The sequence below is a fragment of the Scardinius erythrophthalmus genome (genome assembly GCF_964197995.2).
Source record: "Scardinius erythrophthalmus genome assembly, chromosome: 1".
Taxonomy (NCBI): domain Eukaryota; kingdom Metazoa; phylum Chordata; class Actinopteri; order Cypriniformes; family Leuciscidae; genus Scardinius; species Scardinius erythrophthalmus.
In genome coordinates, this window is record NC_138221.1 from 41,475,006 (window position 1) to 41,490,897 (window position 15,892).

Genomic DNA, 15,892 nt, shown 5'->3' on the forward strand with positions numbered 1-15,892 from the left:
TCTTGTTAAGCTCGCTAGGTATGGATGGGACTTTGGGTCAGTATCAGTAATATGAGTATTTGTCTGACAGTGAAACCTGCAGACATTGTGGCTTAACTACATAAGTCCAATGTTAACATTGGCTCTGAGCTTTGTATTGCCTGAGTGTTTCATCATCATGATTTAAGGCCATTGTCTCTTACTGTCTAGGCTATGGATTTCCCCCATGAGTTTGTCTGTGTGCAACCACCAATGAATAAATTTATTCTATTGCAGTTGTGATACTATTTTAATGACATTTACAGCATTTGAACAACATACATGTTTGATGTAGCCTAGCTACAAATGCATTATTTTACTAAGCAAAATCACACAAACACGAGTGCTGTCGTTATAAATATCAGCACAGCAGTAATTCAAACAAGCAGTTGATATCAAGAAACTTAAGCTTTACAGAAACAATCGAATCAGATTGGCCAAGCTTGCACTTGCCTCCACCATTTGTTATTATGAATTTTTCTATTATTTGTGTTTTACTTATGTTCAACTTGTAAATAAGAGAAATATACGATAAATGTTTCCAATAGCCCAGGGATTGTTCACTGTTTCAGGTTTGCATCTCTGCGCTTGTCCGTGTACTCCAGTAGATGGCGACAAGTTACTTGAGTCATTGAATCATTCATTGAACCGATTCGTTCAAACACTCAGATTCATTGTTATGTTGATGAGACACGTCGCTCAAATTGATTCTGCTTTGACTTCGTTTGGATATATGTTCGTTGGCACTTGGCAGAGCGACTGGCAATAATGTGTCTGAAATGTAAGTTACTTAATATTAACTCAGTTTTTCTTTGTCTTAACCACTGAATAAAAAGCAATATCAATATATGTAATATCACATAGCATAAGCCTAGGTGTGGGGATGAACCTTTTGAAACTCAACAGCCTCGCTTGGCTTCAGAAGAACTTCCTGTTAGTTAACTTGCTATGTCAGCGTTGTGATTTATCTCCAGCTATATGGAGGCATGATTAGTTTTTGTCTTTTGTTACTGATAGTCCTGTTGATTTACACCGGAGCTCCGTGCCTCAGGCCTGACCTCCCAAAGCATCGTCTCGTTAAATCAGCCTGTTCTCCATCACTGTAATATATACGAGATGAGGATGTAAATAATTAGAGTATACATCGTAATCCCCTCTAAAAGGGTGAAATTGAGTGTGACGGTGTGTATATATTTGCGTTCCCCCTCATGCTTACAGTTCATATCTCACCAACAGGATAGCATCATCAGCTCGACCTTTAACTGTACAAAAGGGTCCCAAAGCAATGCTGTTTTAGTTGATTAATACATTTAATGAAAATAATGTGTGTGTGTGTGTGTGTGTGTATATATATATATGCTTAAAAACTGAATTGTTGCTTTGGGAACTAAAAAAGAAACATTTAAAAAATCTAAAATGACAAGCACAAAACCAAATTACTAAAACTAAAAGCCAATTCAAAATATTAATACTATAATAGAATATAAATAATACTAAAATAATACTGTTCCAAAGTCTTAAGACCACATTGAAAATCAGAGATTTAAAATTTAATTAAAATAATAGAAATAAACAGAAAGTTTTCATATTTAAAAAAACAAACAAAATCATCATCATAGAATTTACATACATGATGTAAGTAAATGGGACTTATTTGATTATGCAATATTTAATTCAGTATTAAGATTGCTAGATCACTACTGAAGCAAATTAGTTACATTATTCACTTGACTCTTTGTACAGACAGTCAGATGTTCTTCCATTTAAGCTCAAGATACTCTGTTGGAGAACTTGTGGAGTTTAAAACTTGTCATTAAAGTTGGCATGAAATGGAAATTCACCGCATCTATTTTCTAAATGCAAGTTATTGATCTTATTGTGAATGATTAGTAGAAACATATTTGCATCTTTTTTATTTATTTTTTATTTTGCAAATGTTTAATCAATTTCATAACTCGATCCCTGGTGAAACGACAGACTTCTCTCTGGTAACATATGCCTCTATCTTACTGCAAGCTCACATTCAGAAGATCTGCCTCCATCCAAACAACAATTGATGGACAGAACCAAGTCCTAGCCATAAAAAAAGTCACAATACGGAAGAAAAGATTTGCTGTGACTTTAAAGCAAAAGAGGACAAACCAAATTGTGTTATTTTCAACGTTTTACTCAAATTGTTATGCCGATAATATAATTTAAGTCACCGAATTTTCAACCACGTTTTGGATCCATGTTTCATATTCACCTTGGAGAGAAGTGGGTTTTCTGTCGTTTCTCTGGCCTCATTTTACTCCCCGTGGCCTTTGTTCTCCTCATCCAGACGCCTCTCTGTTTGAAATGTTTTTGGAGAGACCTGGCCCTCTCCCTGTACGACTCCTCCATCCACGAAAACCTCCAGAGCGCAGTAACACTGCACAATCTCCCGGTCATCCTTAAATCATCCCTGGAATGTAATCTTAACAGAGTATTAATGGTCTCTCTTTTAAGCAGGGCCAGGACGGCTTCGTTCATGCATGGTGGCCTGTAGAAATGCTCCTCTCGGGCCTGACGCAGATGAGTGCTGCACAAAAGACAGGAAACAGTCTGAATAAAAACGTCTGATATAGATTTTAAATGTGAACATTCATTGATGATTATGTATTGAGAAGATTTGTTTTCAGTGCTGGATGTCTAAGCACATCCGCTTGTTTTGTCCCCCATTCTGATCATTTAATAACATCTATTTTGAGCGCTACACCTGTGAAACAGAGTATTTGGCATTTTTACAGTGTGTGCTGGTATTGATGATGTTATATGGCTGGTGTGCACATGCGTCTGTGTTTGTGTTACAGCAATACGTCTCTCTCTGCATCTGTGTGCTATTGTGTGTTTGTCAGCTGTTGTGTCAGGCCATGCCCAGTTCTCCTCTCTGATTGGAGAGCAGCAGAGCCTCTCAGCGTTACCGTGAGTAATGCTGGGCCGCTGATCCAGGGTGTGTCGACCCGCTCGTGTCCCTGCAGCTTACTGACTGACAAACCCACTCCAGCTCTCAGCCCACTGCTCACCAAACTCTTCAGCTTCACACAAGCACATGGTTATAGTTATTCGCTTCAATTCCGTCCATTTCAAATAGCGAAAACCTGAATATTGCAAACATAATTTGTGATTATTTGTGGCACTTACATAACAAGACTTCCATAACTCCATAACGAGTGTATACTTTTTTTTTAATGTGTAAAAAATATGCAACTCAATACAAATTAAATAATTACTAGATATTGTTTGATTTTATTTTATTTGATTTTTTTATTTTTAGCTTTGGTGCAGTGATTTTTACACCATACTAAAGGCTCTGTATGACAACGTACACTATAACATTCAAAAGTTTGGGGTCAACTTTGACCTTAATAAACAACTTTATGATAAGGATTTTTTTTTAATTCATGTTTGAAAAGCTGATGATAATATATATATATACATGTATATATCATAGTCATATCATATCAAGGCTGCATTATTTGATAAACAAAATTCAGTAAAAAGAATATTTTCAATTTAAAATAACTTTTCTATTTGAATACATTTTAAAATGTAATTTATTCCTGTGATGTTAAAGCTGAATTTTCAGCATCATTACTCCAGTCTTCAGTGTCACATGATCCTTCAGAAATCATTCTGATATGATGATTTGATGCAAGAAACATTTTATTATTATTATCAGTGTTGAAAACAGTTGTGCTGCTTAATATATTTTTTAATATATACAGTACCAGTCAAAAGTTTGGAAACATTACTATTTTTAATGTTTTTGAAAGAAGTCTCTTATGCTCATCAAGCCTGCAGTTAAAAAAATAAAAAAATAATAAAAAATCTAATATTATGAAATATTATTACAATTTAAAATAATGGTTCTCTTTTTTAATATACTTTAAAATGTAATTTATTTTTGTGATGCAAAGCTGAATTTTCATCAGCAAGTACTCCAGTCTTTGGTGTCTTATGATCCTTCAGAAATCATTCTAATATGCTGATTTATGATCAATGTTGGAAACAGTTGTGCTGCTTAATATTTTTTTTATAACCTGAGATACTTTTTTCAGGATTATTTGATGAATAAAAAGTTAAAAAGAACTGTATTTATTTAGAATAGAAATCTTTTGTAACAATATACACTACCGTTCAAAAGTTTGGGAACAATAACTATTTTTTTTAAAAAGAAATTAGTACTTTAATTCAACAAGGATGCGTTAAATTGATAAAAGGTGATGGTAACGATTTATATTGTTAGAAATGTTTTTATTTTGAATAAATGCTGTTTTTATGAATAAATGCTGTTAACGTTTTACTCATCAATGAATCCTGAAAAAAGTATTCCAAAAAAATATATTAAACAGCACAACTGTTTCCATCATTGATAATAACTGAGTATCAAATCAGCATATTAGAATGATTTCTGAAGGATCATAAGACACCAAAGACTGGAGTACTTGCTGATGAAAATTCAGCTTTGCATCACAAAAATAAATTACATTTTAAAATATATTAAAAAAGAGAACCATTACTTTAAATTGTAACAATATTTCATAATATTACTGTTTTTTTTTTTCAACTGCAGGCTTGATGAGCATAAGAGACTTCTTTCAAAAACATTAAAAATAGTAATGTTTCCAAACTTTTGACTGGTACTGTATATTTGATTTGTCAGGATTCTTTGATGAATAAAAAGTTTAAAAGAACAACTTTTATTTGATAGATAAATCTTTTGTAACATTATTATTACTGTCACTTTTGATCAATTTAATGCATCTTTGTTGAAAAAAAAAAAAAATCCTTTCCTTTATTCTTTAGGAAGAGATTCTCCCACAGTATCATTCTTAGGGTCATTGACTCCTGCCATAGACTAATGCATGCATTTCTAGGCAATTTCTTATTCAAATGTTTCTGTGGATTCAAATTGCATTGCTTAAATATTTTATCGGGATAGGATAAAACAAACCGTCATCTTGATTAAATTAAAAACAGGATGACGACAATCATTGAGCCAATTCTATTTGTAAAAAAGAAGACAGAATAACTATGCAGCTTCAAAGATGGGCTTTTATTGAAATTCATGACATTGATTCCAATCCATTGTGAGTTAAATAGGAAGTTGATATCCTGACTTGTTGCTTCGGGTGGAAATAAGAAAGCGTGTGACTAGTTGTCCCCGTGTAGGCGTAAGGGCTGGAGTAAAAAATAAATACCAGAAATACTTCTATTATTTTCTTTAACATTATTAACACATAAGTGAGAGAGCAATAGAAGACATGAGAACATTAACATCTGGTTTGTGCTTTTATATCATCCAGTACATGAATCCACAGGATGTGTGACCTTTAAAGTGCATTCTGTTTCTCAGTTTGTGTGAACAACTTGTATCTGGTCTGGATTATCTATCTAGTTCTCCTGTTTCTGACCTCAGCGCAGGTTCAGGAGGCCTGAGGGATGACATACACTAGAGATGAAGTGTGCAGAAGGACCTCGTTTCTGTATCCCATTAACATCACCTCGTAAAATGCTCCTACACGACATGAGCAAACTGACACCCATATGTTAGCTGGCTCAGCTTTCTGCAGGTATGGCATTTTTGGTTTTCATTTAGCCCTTGGCTCACACAGTGGTGATGGATTGTCAGAAAACGACGTGGTTGCGGGTGTAGGGCATGGCAGAAGAATCTACCCGACCCTCTACCGAGCCATTTGTGCATTTCTGTGTGTTGTTTTGCCCTGGCAGAAGTGGCCGCTCATCTGTGTCTTATATTAGTGTCAGGAAACTCACACCTTAGCAGTGCGTCCATCACATATTTAGAAAATCACTCTGCTAAGGAACTCGAAATAGAAGTAAACTAACTGCATAACAGCTGATGTATTAATTAGGGTTAATTTCGCATCTATTACAAAACATACCCGGTCTTAAATTGCAAATTAACTAACTGCTAATTAAGGTCATCACAATTTTGGCATCTGACAGCACATTTCGACTTCGAATGCTGATGTTAACTTCCATTAGAGAGTCATGGGTTGAATTTCACAAGCAACAGGCTCAGGAAAATGTGTGTGTGTGGGTTTCCTCCGTGGCCTCTGTCATAAACACTGACTTGTTAATCCTGTGGGTCAAATCGCTGGGCTGTCGGAGAGGGGTGAGAGATGCTGAGAATACCTGGCTATATTAAGCCGACCCTCTTCATCAAAAACATCCTCTGTCTCAATTAAAGGCAGAGGAAAAAAAGAAAAAAAGAACATTCTGTCATCATTTACACACACGTCCATGTCATTCCAAATGTGAATTAATTACTTTCTTCTGTGATACACAAAAGAAGATTTTTTTTGAAAATGTTTATTCATTTATTAAAAGTCAATGGGGTCCAGTGTTATTTTGGACCCCACTGATTGTCATTATTTGAAACAGGACATTTGAAACGTTTCTTTTTTTAAACGTTCCACAGAAAAGGAAAGGTTTGGAATGACATGAAGGTGAGTGAATAATGACATAACCTTAATTTTTGGGTGAACTAACCCTTTAAAGCTACATATGAGCTCCCAGTGTAATATATATATATGAAGAGTTCAGATGCAAAAGCCTCTAAATGCCATCTGAAATTTTCTTCTAGAATGATCATTTTTATCAAGCTTGTATGTTTAAGTTCAGTAATTTCACTAAAATGACAATTAATAGGTAATCTTCATTGCCATTTAAGTGAAATTATTGAATTTAAATATACAAGCTTGATAAAAATGATCATTCTAGAAGAAAATTTCAGATGGCATTTAGAGGCTTTTGCATCTGAACTCATCATATATATATATATTACACTGGGAGCTCATATGTAGCTTTAAAGGGTTAGTTCACCCAAAAATTAAGGTTATATATATATATATATATATATATTATTGGGATTCCCTTGAAAATGAGATGTTACATCTCAAGGGGCTATCCTTTCAATAAAATTCAAATATATATTTGTGTTTGGACATTTAAATACCTTAAATTAAGAACATTCATTACTACATTAAAAATGTCTAAAGATTTATATTTCAAATTAATGTTCTTCTTTTGAACATTCTATTCAACAAAGAATCCTGATAAAGAAAAAAACAGAACACATTTTTTCACAAAAATATTAAGCAGCACAACTGTTTTGAACATTGCTAAAAATAATAAATGATTCTTGAGCATCAAATCATCCAAATTCAGCTTTTATCACAAAAATAAATTGCATTTTAAAATACTTTTAAAGAGTTATTTTAAACTTAATTTGAATAATATTGCTGTTTTTACTGTATTTTTGACTAAATAAATGCCACCCTTGGTGAGCAGAAAAGACTTCTTTTAATAACAAAAAAAGTGGTTACTACAATAATGTTTTATTTGTTAACATTATTTAACAAAGAACAATACTTCTAATCTACAGCATCTTGTTAATGTTAATTTTTACATGAACTAATACACTTATGCTAACAGATACACCTTTTGATGTTAATAGTTAATGCACTGTGAACTAACCAGAACAGTTGTAATTTTATTAACTAACATTATCAAAGGCTGATAACTGCTGTTGTCCTTCCTCTGCACCTGTGCAGCAGTAGATGTGCTGTGCGGCCTGGAGCTCTCATTTAGTCCATTTAGCATCATCAATTTCTACCAGTCTAGCTGGCCTGGCCCACAATGGGCTAAATTTGGGCACTGGTGCTCCTCTTTATCTCCCTGCAACAAAGATGTCAACTCCCCTGATGTACTCATTCAAAGAGCATTCAGCACAAGTGGGTCAAGCCAGTGGTTGATTCCCTCACCCAGCCTGCACAAGCAAAAGTGTGTTTTGTTTCTTACTAGGGTTATTTAAGGTTGCCTTTTAGTGTGGTAATTGGTTACAGTTTGCGACCACATTTGCCAAAAATTAATCAACACTTTTATAGCTCTGGTGGCGCAAGAACCCAGCAAATATGTTGCTCCATTAATACTAATTTGTTAAAAAAAAAATCATTTATTTATTCAACATTATTTGTGTTTTTTAAATTGTTTATTATTGATTAAGTGTAGCATTGTCATTATTTTGTTTGTCAAGAGAATGTGAGGTCTTTGTTTATAAAACTATTATCTTAATATTGATAGTATGCTATTTACTACATATGTGTAAATAAAACACATTTGTGACATGCTAATATACACATTGATTGCAAAATGAATGCTTTTTGTGAACCAAAAAGGCTTTTAAAACAGTCTAGGTCATGACAAGTGTCACCATATGTCAACAGTCCATTAATCTGTGGCCTGTAGTTCACAAATGCATTCAAAACAAATGGACATTATTTCTAGCAGGAGTAAGAGCTCTTGCTGTACACACTGGAGAAGTGTGTGTGTGTGTGTTTTCCTGTTTTTTTTTGTGAAAAATCCTGTTTACCACTAGGCTAGACTCATTAAACATGATGTTGAGGAAGGGTAAACGGCCCCCTGTTATTTTGGAGCGGTCAGTTGTGTACACTAGAGCGCTGGGTGAACTACATGAAACAGTAATTCTCTGCCAAATGTGGAAGAGCATGGTTTGGGCAAGAAAACTCCATTTATACTTAGTTTAAGCATTGTAGACATGATGAACATGGTCCTTGTATTTTTAAAATCTCTTAAACATTTCGGCACTGATTCAAGCAGTGAAAAGGCACATTGTATGGCATTTAGGACAAGCATCGTTCATTGCAATGAAAGAAACGTATTTGTTAACTTTAAGAAATTGAGGGATCATGACTTTGTAACTAAATTTTTTTTATAACTTTTTTATAAAAAAAAAACTAGATGAGTAAAGTTCGTAAACAAGTTGCGAATAAGTTGGCTTGAGAAAGAAAGTTAAGTAGTTTTAACAGATTTTTAAGGTTTTAAGTTTTCAGGTTTTAAGTTCAAAATAGATATCAATAAACTTATAAAACTAACAATAAAATCAAATCCAAACCAAAACAGACACTTCTCAGCACATAGCACTGCAGCATTATTAGTCTCGTCATACTGTAGAGTTTGACAATAAAACATCTGCCTCAGATTAAATAAATGTAACACACCTGTCTGTTAAGATTCGCTGATTCTGAAATAAATATTTATGCATGCGACTGTCTCAGCAAATACAAGAGATATCAGCAAGAAAAATGTGTGTGTGCTGTGGTGCCATTTACAATCTATTGTGGGATGACATCAGAAAAACAGCTGAAATTGTGAAATTCCCATGATAGGGATAATGATTAATTTTTTTATGTAATTACAACTTACGTTTATTCAGGACATTTAGCAGTGCCATTAAAAAGTGCTTTATCTTGACATATGACAATATTGTGGTCAAAAGATGACCAAGATACTTACAGGCCCTATAGATCTTTTTATCACAATTTCACAAGAAACTTAAGGCATAATGGATAGTTGAGAATGGTTGAGATAACGGAGACTTTCTGGATTTGCTTGCATGTATCTTCTCTTCTCTGTACATCCAGCCACACACAATTGTAAATGTTTGTAAAAGCAGATGTTTTCAAGCCAACTTTTCACCTGAATTCATCAATTTAACCAGGTTATACATTTTATTTTGATGGTCCACTTTAGACATTCTAGACCAACTAACTTTGCAAATACATGTCAACTACTCATCACTGGAGACTTTACGGTTAGGTGTAAGGATTCGGGTTAGTTTAATAAGTTGACGTAGTTGCAAAGTTACTTATAATTAGTAAAAAGTCTGTTGGGAGACTATCAAAATAAAGTGTTAGCAGATATTAAACACAGTCTAATAATACTCTAATGAGAGTTAGTTAACATGCAGTTGCAAAATTACGTATAGTTATAGAGAATGTCAGACCATAAATAGACAATAGAAAAATAATTAATGTACATTAATGAAAATGTCAATAATTCCATGTAATGTAATTTAACTTATTGGTTACTTTACTTGTGTCTGAAACATACATCTTTTAAGAAAAGAAAGTTATTGGATCTCTCTTACAAAAGGAATTTTTATTCCTTGTCTGGGATATGAAAATGCTTTTGGCTGCCCAGATGGATTGGCAATAGACTGACTTTACCACACAGTTGGTTCTTCTTACTCTCCAGTGTGTTTATGACTGCTCATATTGCATATCATTCAGATTGTTACAGGCCCAAGTCTTTACCACATTAGGGATTCGAAAAAGTCCAGTTCAGGAAGTTGTTTTGTCCATTTTTGATCCTTTTAACCCACTGCTAAAAGGCTTGTACCCAGAGAAAAGCATGTCATGGAATTATAGGGTGGACAAAAAGTTTGATACATACTGTTTTCAAACAAATTTGTGCCTTGTGTAAATTCATAATTTTTCCTTTTATAAACAAGAGGTCCAATTTGTGCACAAATTTCAACCGCACTCTGTTACATCACTTTCGGTCTTCCTAAACTGATTTGATTTCATTTTGACGCTTTTATGAAAGACACCCTGTCATCTATATGTTTGATTGACCAGACGCTCTTCAGAAACTTTCTCTGCTTGGCAAATGGTAAATAATTTGCATGTGGAATTATAGGTATCATAGGGCATATTCATACCAGATGTAAGTCCACATGAAGCATGTCATTTGAATAAAAGATGTTTTGTCTGCTTCTTTAAAAAGCTTATTTTTCATGCCTTGACAGACATGCTAGGAGGGAATACAGAGAAAATTGTTTGCCTTAAACTAAAAATAAATTTGGTGGTATAGAGCACACCACAAGGCTGAAGACCGCTGGCTGGATACGGCTGAATGTGTAATTTGTTTCGTGTTCACAATAGGACTTCAGTTGTTCATGCATCATATATATATCTGTTTTTGCACATCACTTCTTTTTCTGTGATATCCGTACTTCTGCTTTCTCTGTTTCTTACTCATATCTCGCCACTGCCGTCTCTCTCTTTTTACACTTAAACAAACGCGGATTTCTTCACCTCTGCTCATCTTGTTTCTTACATTTGATAGGATCTTTCGTTTCTCCTGGCAGATCTTTCACTGTTCACAAAGTTTTGGCAGAGCTCTAACAGACCACAGGGCATGTTTGCGAATCATTTTAATCACGAGGTGTATGATTTATTCTGGCATTCCCTCTCCTTATTCCATCCAGAAGAGGCTTTAGAGTCTGTGTATCTTGGTTACGTTTGCTTTGCATTAACAATGCTATGTATATACACCCGCACACACTATATAAATATATATAGCCAACAATTTGACAATTACACCTGGGTAAAACTACTATAGTATGTAAATGAAAACTTAAAAGAAGTACTTTGATTGTGGTTAGAGCTTTGGATCAGTTGGTGCTGGACGGTTCCTACAGGCCTGAGGCCTCTTCCTGCTGCGGAGAAGAAAACAGCGCTGTGTGTGTAGCAGGCACCAGAAACAACACCACTTTAAACAACTGAGAGGCGGAATTGCTGTGTTCTGTTAAAATACTGGCTTCAGTTTCAGTCAGGATCATCAAGCACCTATTTGTGCAGGCCTGGCTCATTTGGTGCTCTATAGACAAGATAAGACATGACCAAAGTATATATATATGTATAAAAAGTGATCCAAAAGTGATCTTGCTAGGGGGGGTCCAGGGGCATGCCCGGGTAAATTTTGATTTTCCTGACCTACACTTGATTAAATTAAGGAAAACTTTTCCACGAAAATGAATTACATTTTTCCAACAAAATCTAATTAGTTTGAATGATTTGATGTAATCTTGTTGTATGAACTTAAATTCATTTAGTCATTCCTGCTAGATAAAGTTTTGTCAGGTTGACTACATTTAATTTTTGCCCCGCTTAAAATCGCCAACATTATAATTTTAGCTAATTTGACTTAATGATAGAAGCTACTAGTGTTCAAATGAATTAAAACCACTTTTTACAGAGTAATATTGAATATTACTTATGCAGGACTGCGAATGAGGTTTAATGCAAGTATAGTGTATACTGAGTGCCCACAGCCCTAAACTAAACACAGTCGCCACTCTTCTGCATAATGGTAACCATAATGGTAACCACAAAATTCAAAAACAGTACAGAAAGTCCTCTAAGTTTCTAACATAAATGAATATTAAACACTAACATTAACTAACAACATCTTTCCATTTACAGAAAAACACATAAAATAACACTTTAATCCCTAAATTTACCCTCCTAATGCAGTCCCTTGCAAAGCATGCTGGGAACTACAGATCCACTGCCCAGTTTAGTTGTCAACAAAAATGATTCATGTAGTTTTCACACAAATTAAGTAAGTAAACTTCAGTTTTAAATATATTAGGTTGATTGGACACAATTAAATTAAGTTGTGACAAAATATTAAACAATTGTGTTACTTCTGCTTATTTAATTTAATTTAATTTAACAAGAGGTAAAAATTCATTTTTTGAGTGTACACGAGCATTTTAAGGTGTTTGAATGCAAAAAAAAAAAAAAAAAAAAAATTGGATAACAGTAGCTTTAAAAGCATGTCAGTGGGCAGTATAAATTACAAAATACAATCACATAGCCTATTCGAAACAGGAATGGCCTTAAATGAGAAATGTTTCAAGGATTATTTTGCATAGATGTTACATTTCAATCGAAGCCAATGCAATCGTTCTGTGTCCAGAGGCATATGTGAGCAATTAGTATGAGCACTGAGCATCAAAGGTCAGTTTCCACAACTTTTTTCTTTCCTAAATTAATCAATGTTTTTGGACTATGCTGACTATGAAGCGTCGCGCTGGAATTTATTTCTGAAAATGGTGTGTATATGTTGCATCATCACCACACAAAATTATCACGTGAACGTAGCAGTAACAATTAACTAAATTAAACAAATGCAACAAAGCAGAATGTGAACGAACCGTGAAGCATTAATATCGAAATGGTTTCCAGATAAACAAATTCCTCAGTGTGATTGTGAGTCAGTGTGGCTCAGGAGGTGTGTCTGTGCTGAGTCACCACATATGTGTCACCTTTCATTTCTGTTCCCCACCCAGTCAGACCACTGCCTCTTCACTCCTCAACAACACACAGCTGCAGTTTTCACTTTTTGTAAAAAGTGAGTGTGATTCATACATGTGTGAACTGGGTTTTTGAGCGCATCATAAAATCACATGCATGTCATCGCTTTCCTGTGAGCTTAATCAATATTACATACTACAGTCACAGAAGTAGATCACAATGTGTGATACTCAAAGGAGATGTCTGAAATCAACATCAGCTTTCATAAGTATCCATGACCTAAATGAGTGAGTGGATGACCTCCATTTCTCTCAAATTAAACAATGACAGAACCGAAATCCTGCTAGTTGGCCCAAAATCTTTTTCTTCTCTGACCTCTGATCAAGTGAGGCCTTCACATGCTGTATGTAACCTGGGTGTGACGTTTGACTCATTACTCAAGCCCATTTCAAGCACTTCATCAAGTCTTCTCATAATGCTCCTCCAAACCTTTATTTGTATTTCACTTATCTTTAAAGATGCCGAAATTGTAATCCATGCCTTTATAACCTCACACCTAGATTACTGTAACTCACTCCCTGTACTGTAATTAAACTGTTTAAGCAGTTGATTTTTCCTGAACTCTGCAGCCCATAACACTCCCATTGTCCTCCAAAGGCAGTTGGAACTTCAGGGTCATGGCACCAAAATTCTGGAATACCCCCTAATATCTCTCTAAAATATCAAAAGTCAGTTGAAAATCTGAACTGTTATTCAATAATCTTTGATTCCCTCTAATGCTGTACCTGTTCTTGTTTTTATATTAGTTGTTTCTGTCTTTTTCTTTTGCTCACAGCGCTCGTAATGCGAGACACGACACAACAAAGACATCAGTCTGCCTGCATTCAGTACATAACCAACCAAATTAAACAAATGGATTGCTATGAACTTATTTTTACATTTTACATTCATGCATTTGGCAGACGCTTTTATCCAAAGCGACTTGCATTGCATTTCAAGGTACACATTTACATTCTTATCAGTTCTTGTTCTTATATTGTGCTATAATGATATGGAAAAAAAATTATACTGACTTTTAAAGCCACTTTTTTGTTAAGTCATTCAATTCTTTATTTGTCTTCTACAATAATGCAATGTCTTTGAATTATCTTCATTTGGGTTTTTTGTTTTCTCAGCAAGTATTAGTATTGATTGAATAATGCAATTAATTTGCTTAACATTTTAAATCAATTGAGAACATAAATTATTTCAAAGAAAAGAGTTGAATGAGCAAAAGCCGTACTCTTTCTATACTTTTTTCTTCTGCTTACAAAGGCTGCATTTATTTGATCAAAAATACAGTAAAAACAGTAATATTGTTAAATATTATTACAATTTAAAATAACTATTTTCTTCCTACATATATTTTTTTAAAATGTAATTTATTCCTGTGATGTCAAAGCTGAATTTTCAGCATCATTACTCCAGCCTTCAGTGTGACATTATCCTTCAGAAATCTTTATAATATGATGATTTGCTGCTTAAAAAAACATTTATTATCATTATTATCAGTGTTGAAAACGCTTGTGCTGCTTAATATATATATTTTTCAGTATTCTTTGATGAATAGAACGTTCAAAAGAACAGCATTTGTTTAAAATAGAAATATTTTGTAGCATTATAAATGACTTGATCAGTTTAAGTTGCCTGTTTAAATGATTAGTTTCTAAAATAAAAAAACACTGACCCCAAACTTTTCATATGGTAGAGTAGATAATATATTGTACATAATGTAAAGTGTCTTAAATATTGCTGTGGTCTTTAATGGCCATGCCTTTCTCTTTGGCTTACTTTTGCACAGGGACGTCCTGACCCAAATCATCTTCTTCTCTCAGCGAAGGGAAATGCTGTGATAATAGTGACGTGCAAATGAGACGTGTGGGACAGCAGGCGATCTCAAAGAGCAGCTCGAGATTCCACAGGCTTACACTCTTAGGAGAGCATGCATCCTCTCCGAGCTGAGTCATTTTTCTCTCTCGGTCGCTGTGCGGGCTATTACCTGCCCCTCACTAAAATGAGACCATACAGACCGTTTATTGAGTTTGTCAGTGTGATTTCCATGTGACATTATAATAAGATAGAATGAAGCAGGGCTCAAGCTCAAAAAGCATACAGTGTAACACAATTTAATAGAGTTTTGGGAGAATGAATGTGTTCAAACTGATATTGACAACACAACACAAACTCTAAAAAGTCCTAACATCAAGCCAGCGAACTACATTCTGTGTTTACAAGGCTTACATTGACAAAAAGCAGAATTCAGAGCAGAATGAAGTCACGTCTTTGAAAAGAGCTTGATGGTTTGAAAGAGAAAACGGACATTGCATTGCATTAATGAAAGGAAAGGGTGTATTTACTGAACCACTTATTAACATAAACCACATAGTGTTTTGCATTTAGTGACACCACATCTTTTGTCAATCCTTTACAGTCTGTCGCAAATACCTAAATTGCTAAATTAAGAGCCTGCATTTGAAGCAGGAGGGTCTGAAAAGTATTTCACAAGAAGGCTTTCTTTTTCTCTATTCTCCTGTTATGTTAGAGCGCGTATGTGCGTCTAAGCCCTGCTAGGTCATGTCTGTCCACGCAGGGACGCTGAAAATTGCAAGAGCAATAAGGATTTTTAGGGGCATTATGACTGGGTTAATAAAACACAGCTGCCCCTAAAAGTCCCTCATTTTTCTTGCTGCCTTTTGGGTCCTCTTCCTAGACTCACATTTCAACAGCACGGAGCCGGCTTTCAGTCCGGCGGCTGGGTGTTGGTGAGAGCCCTCTCCCTCCCCTGGGGAAGCGCAGACATGGGGCTGCTGTATCGCGTCCCTGCTTCTGACGGCTGGAAGCGAGCAAGACCCTGTTTGTCAGCCGTCCAACAAGTGAAAAGTTTA

The 15,892-nt window shown here is 34.8% G+C and overlaps 1 protein-coding gene across 1 annotated transcript; it reads right to left on the minus strand.

Annotated features, from left to right (window-relative positions):
- Positions 1-512: 512 nt before the first annotated feature.
- LOC308690158 (uncharacterized protein) lies at positions 513-14,974 on the minus strand (the record flags this gene model as incomplete). Its single annotated transcript, XM_081364473.1, has 3 exons — positions 513-1,118; positions 2,264-2,578; positions 14,799-14,974. The coding sequence occupies 3 exons, from the start codon at positions 14,972-14,974 to the stop codon at positions 1,046-1,048; spliced, it is 564 nt and encodes a 187-aa protein (XP_081220599.1). The 3' UTR covers positions 513-1,045.
- Positions 14,975-15,892: the final 918 nt, after the last annotated feature.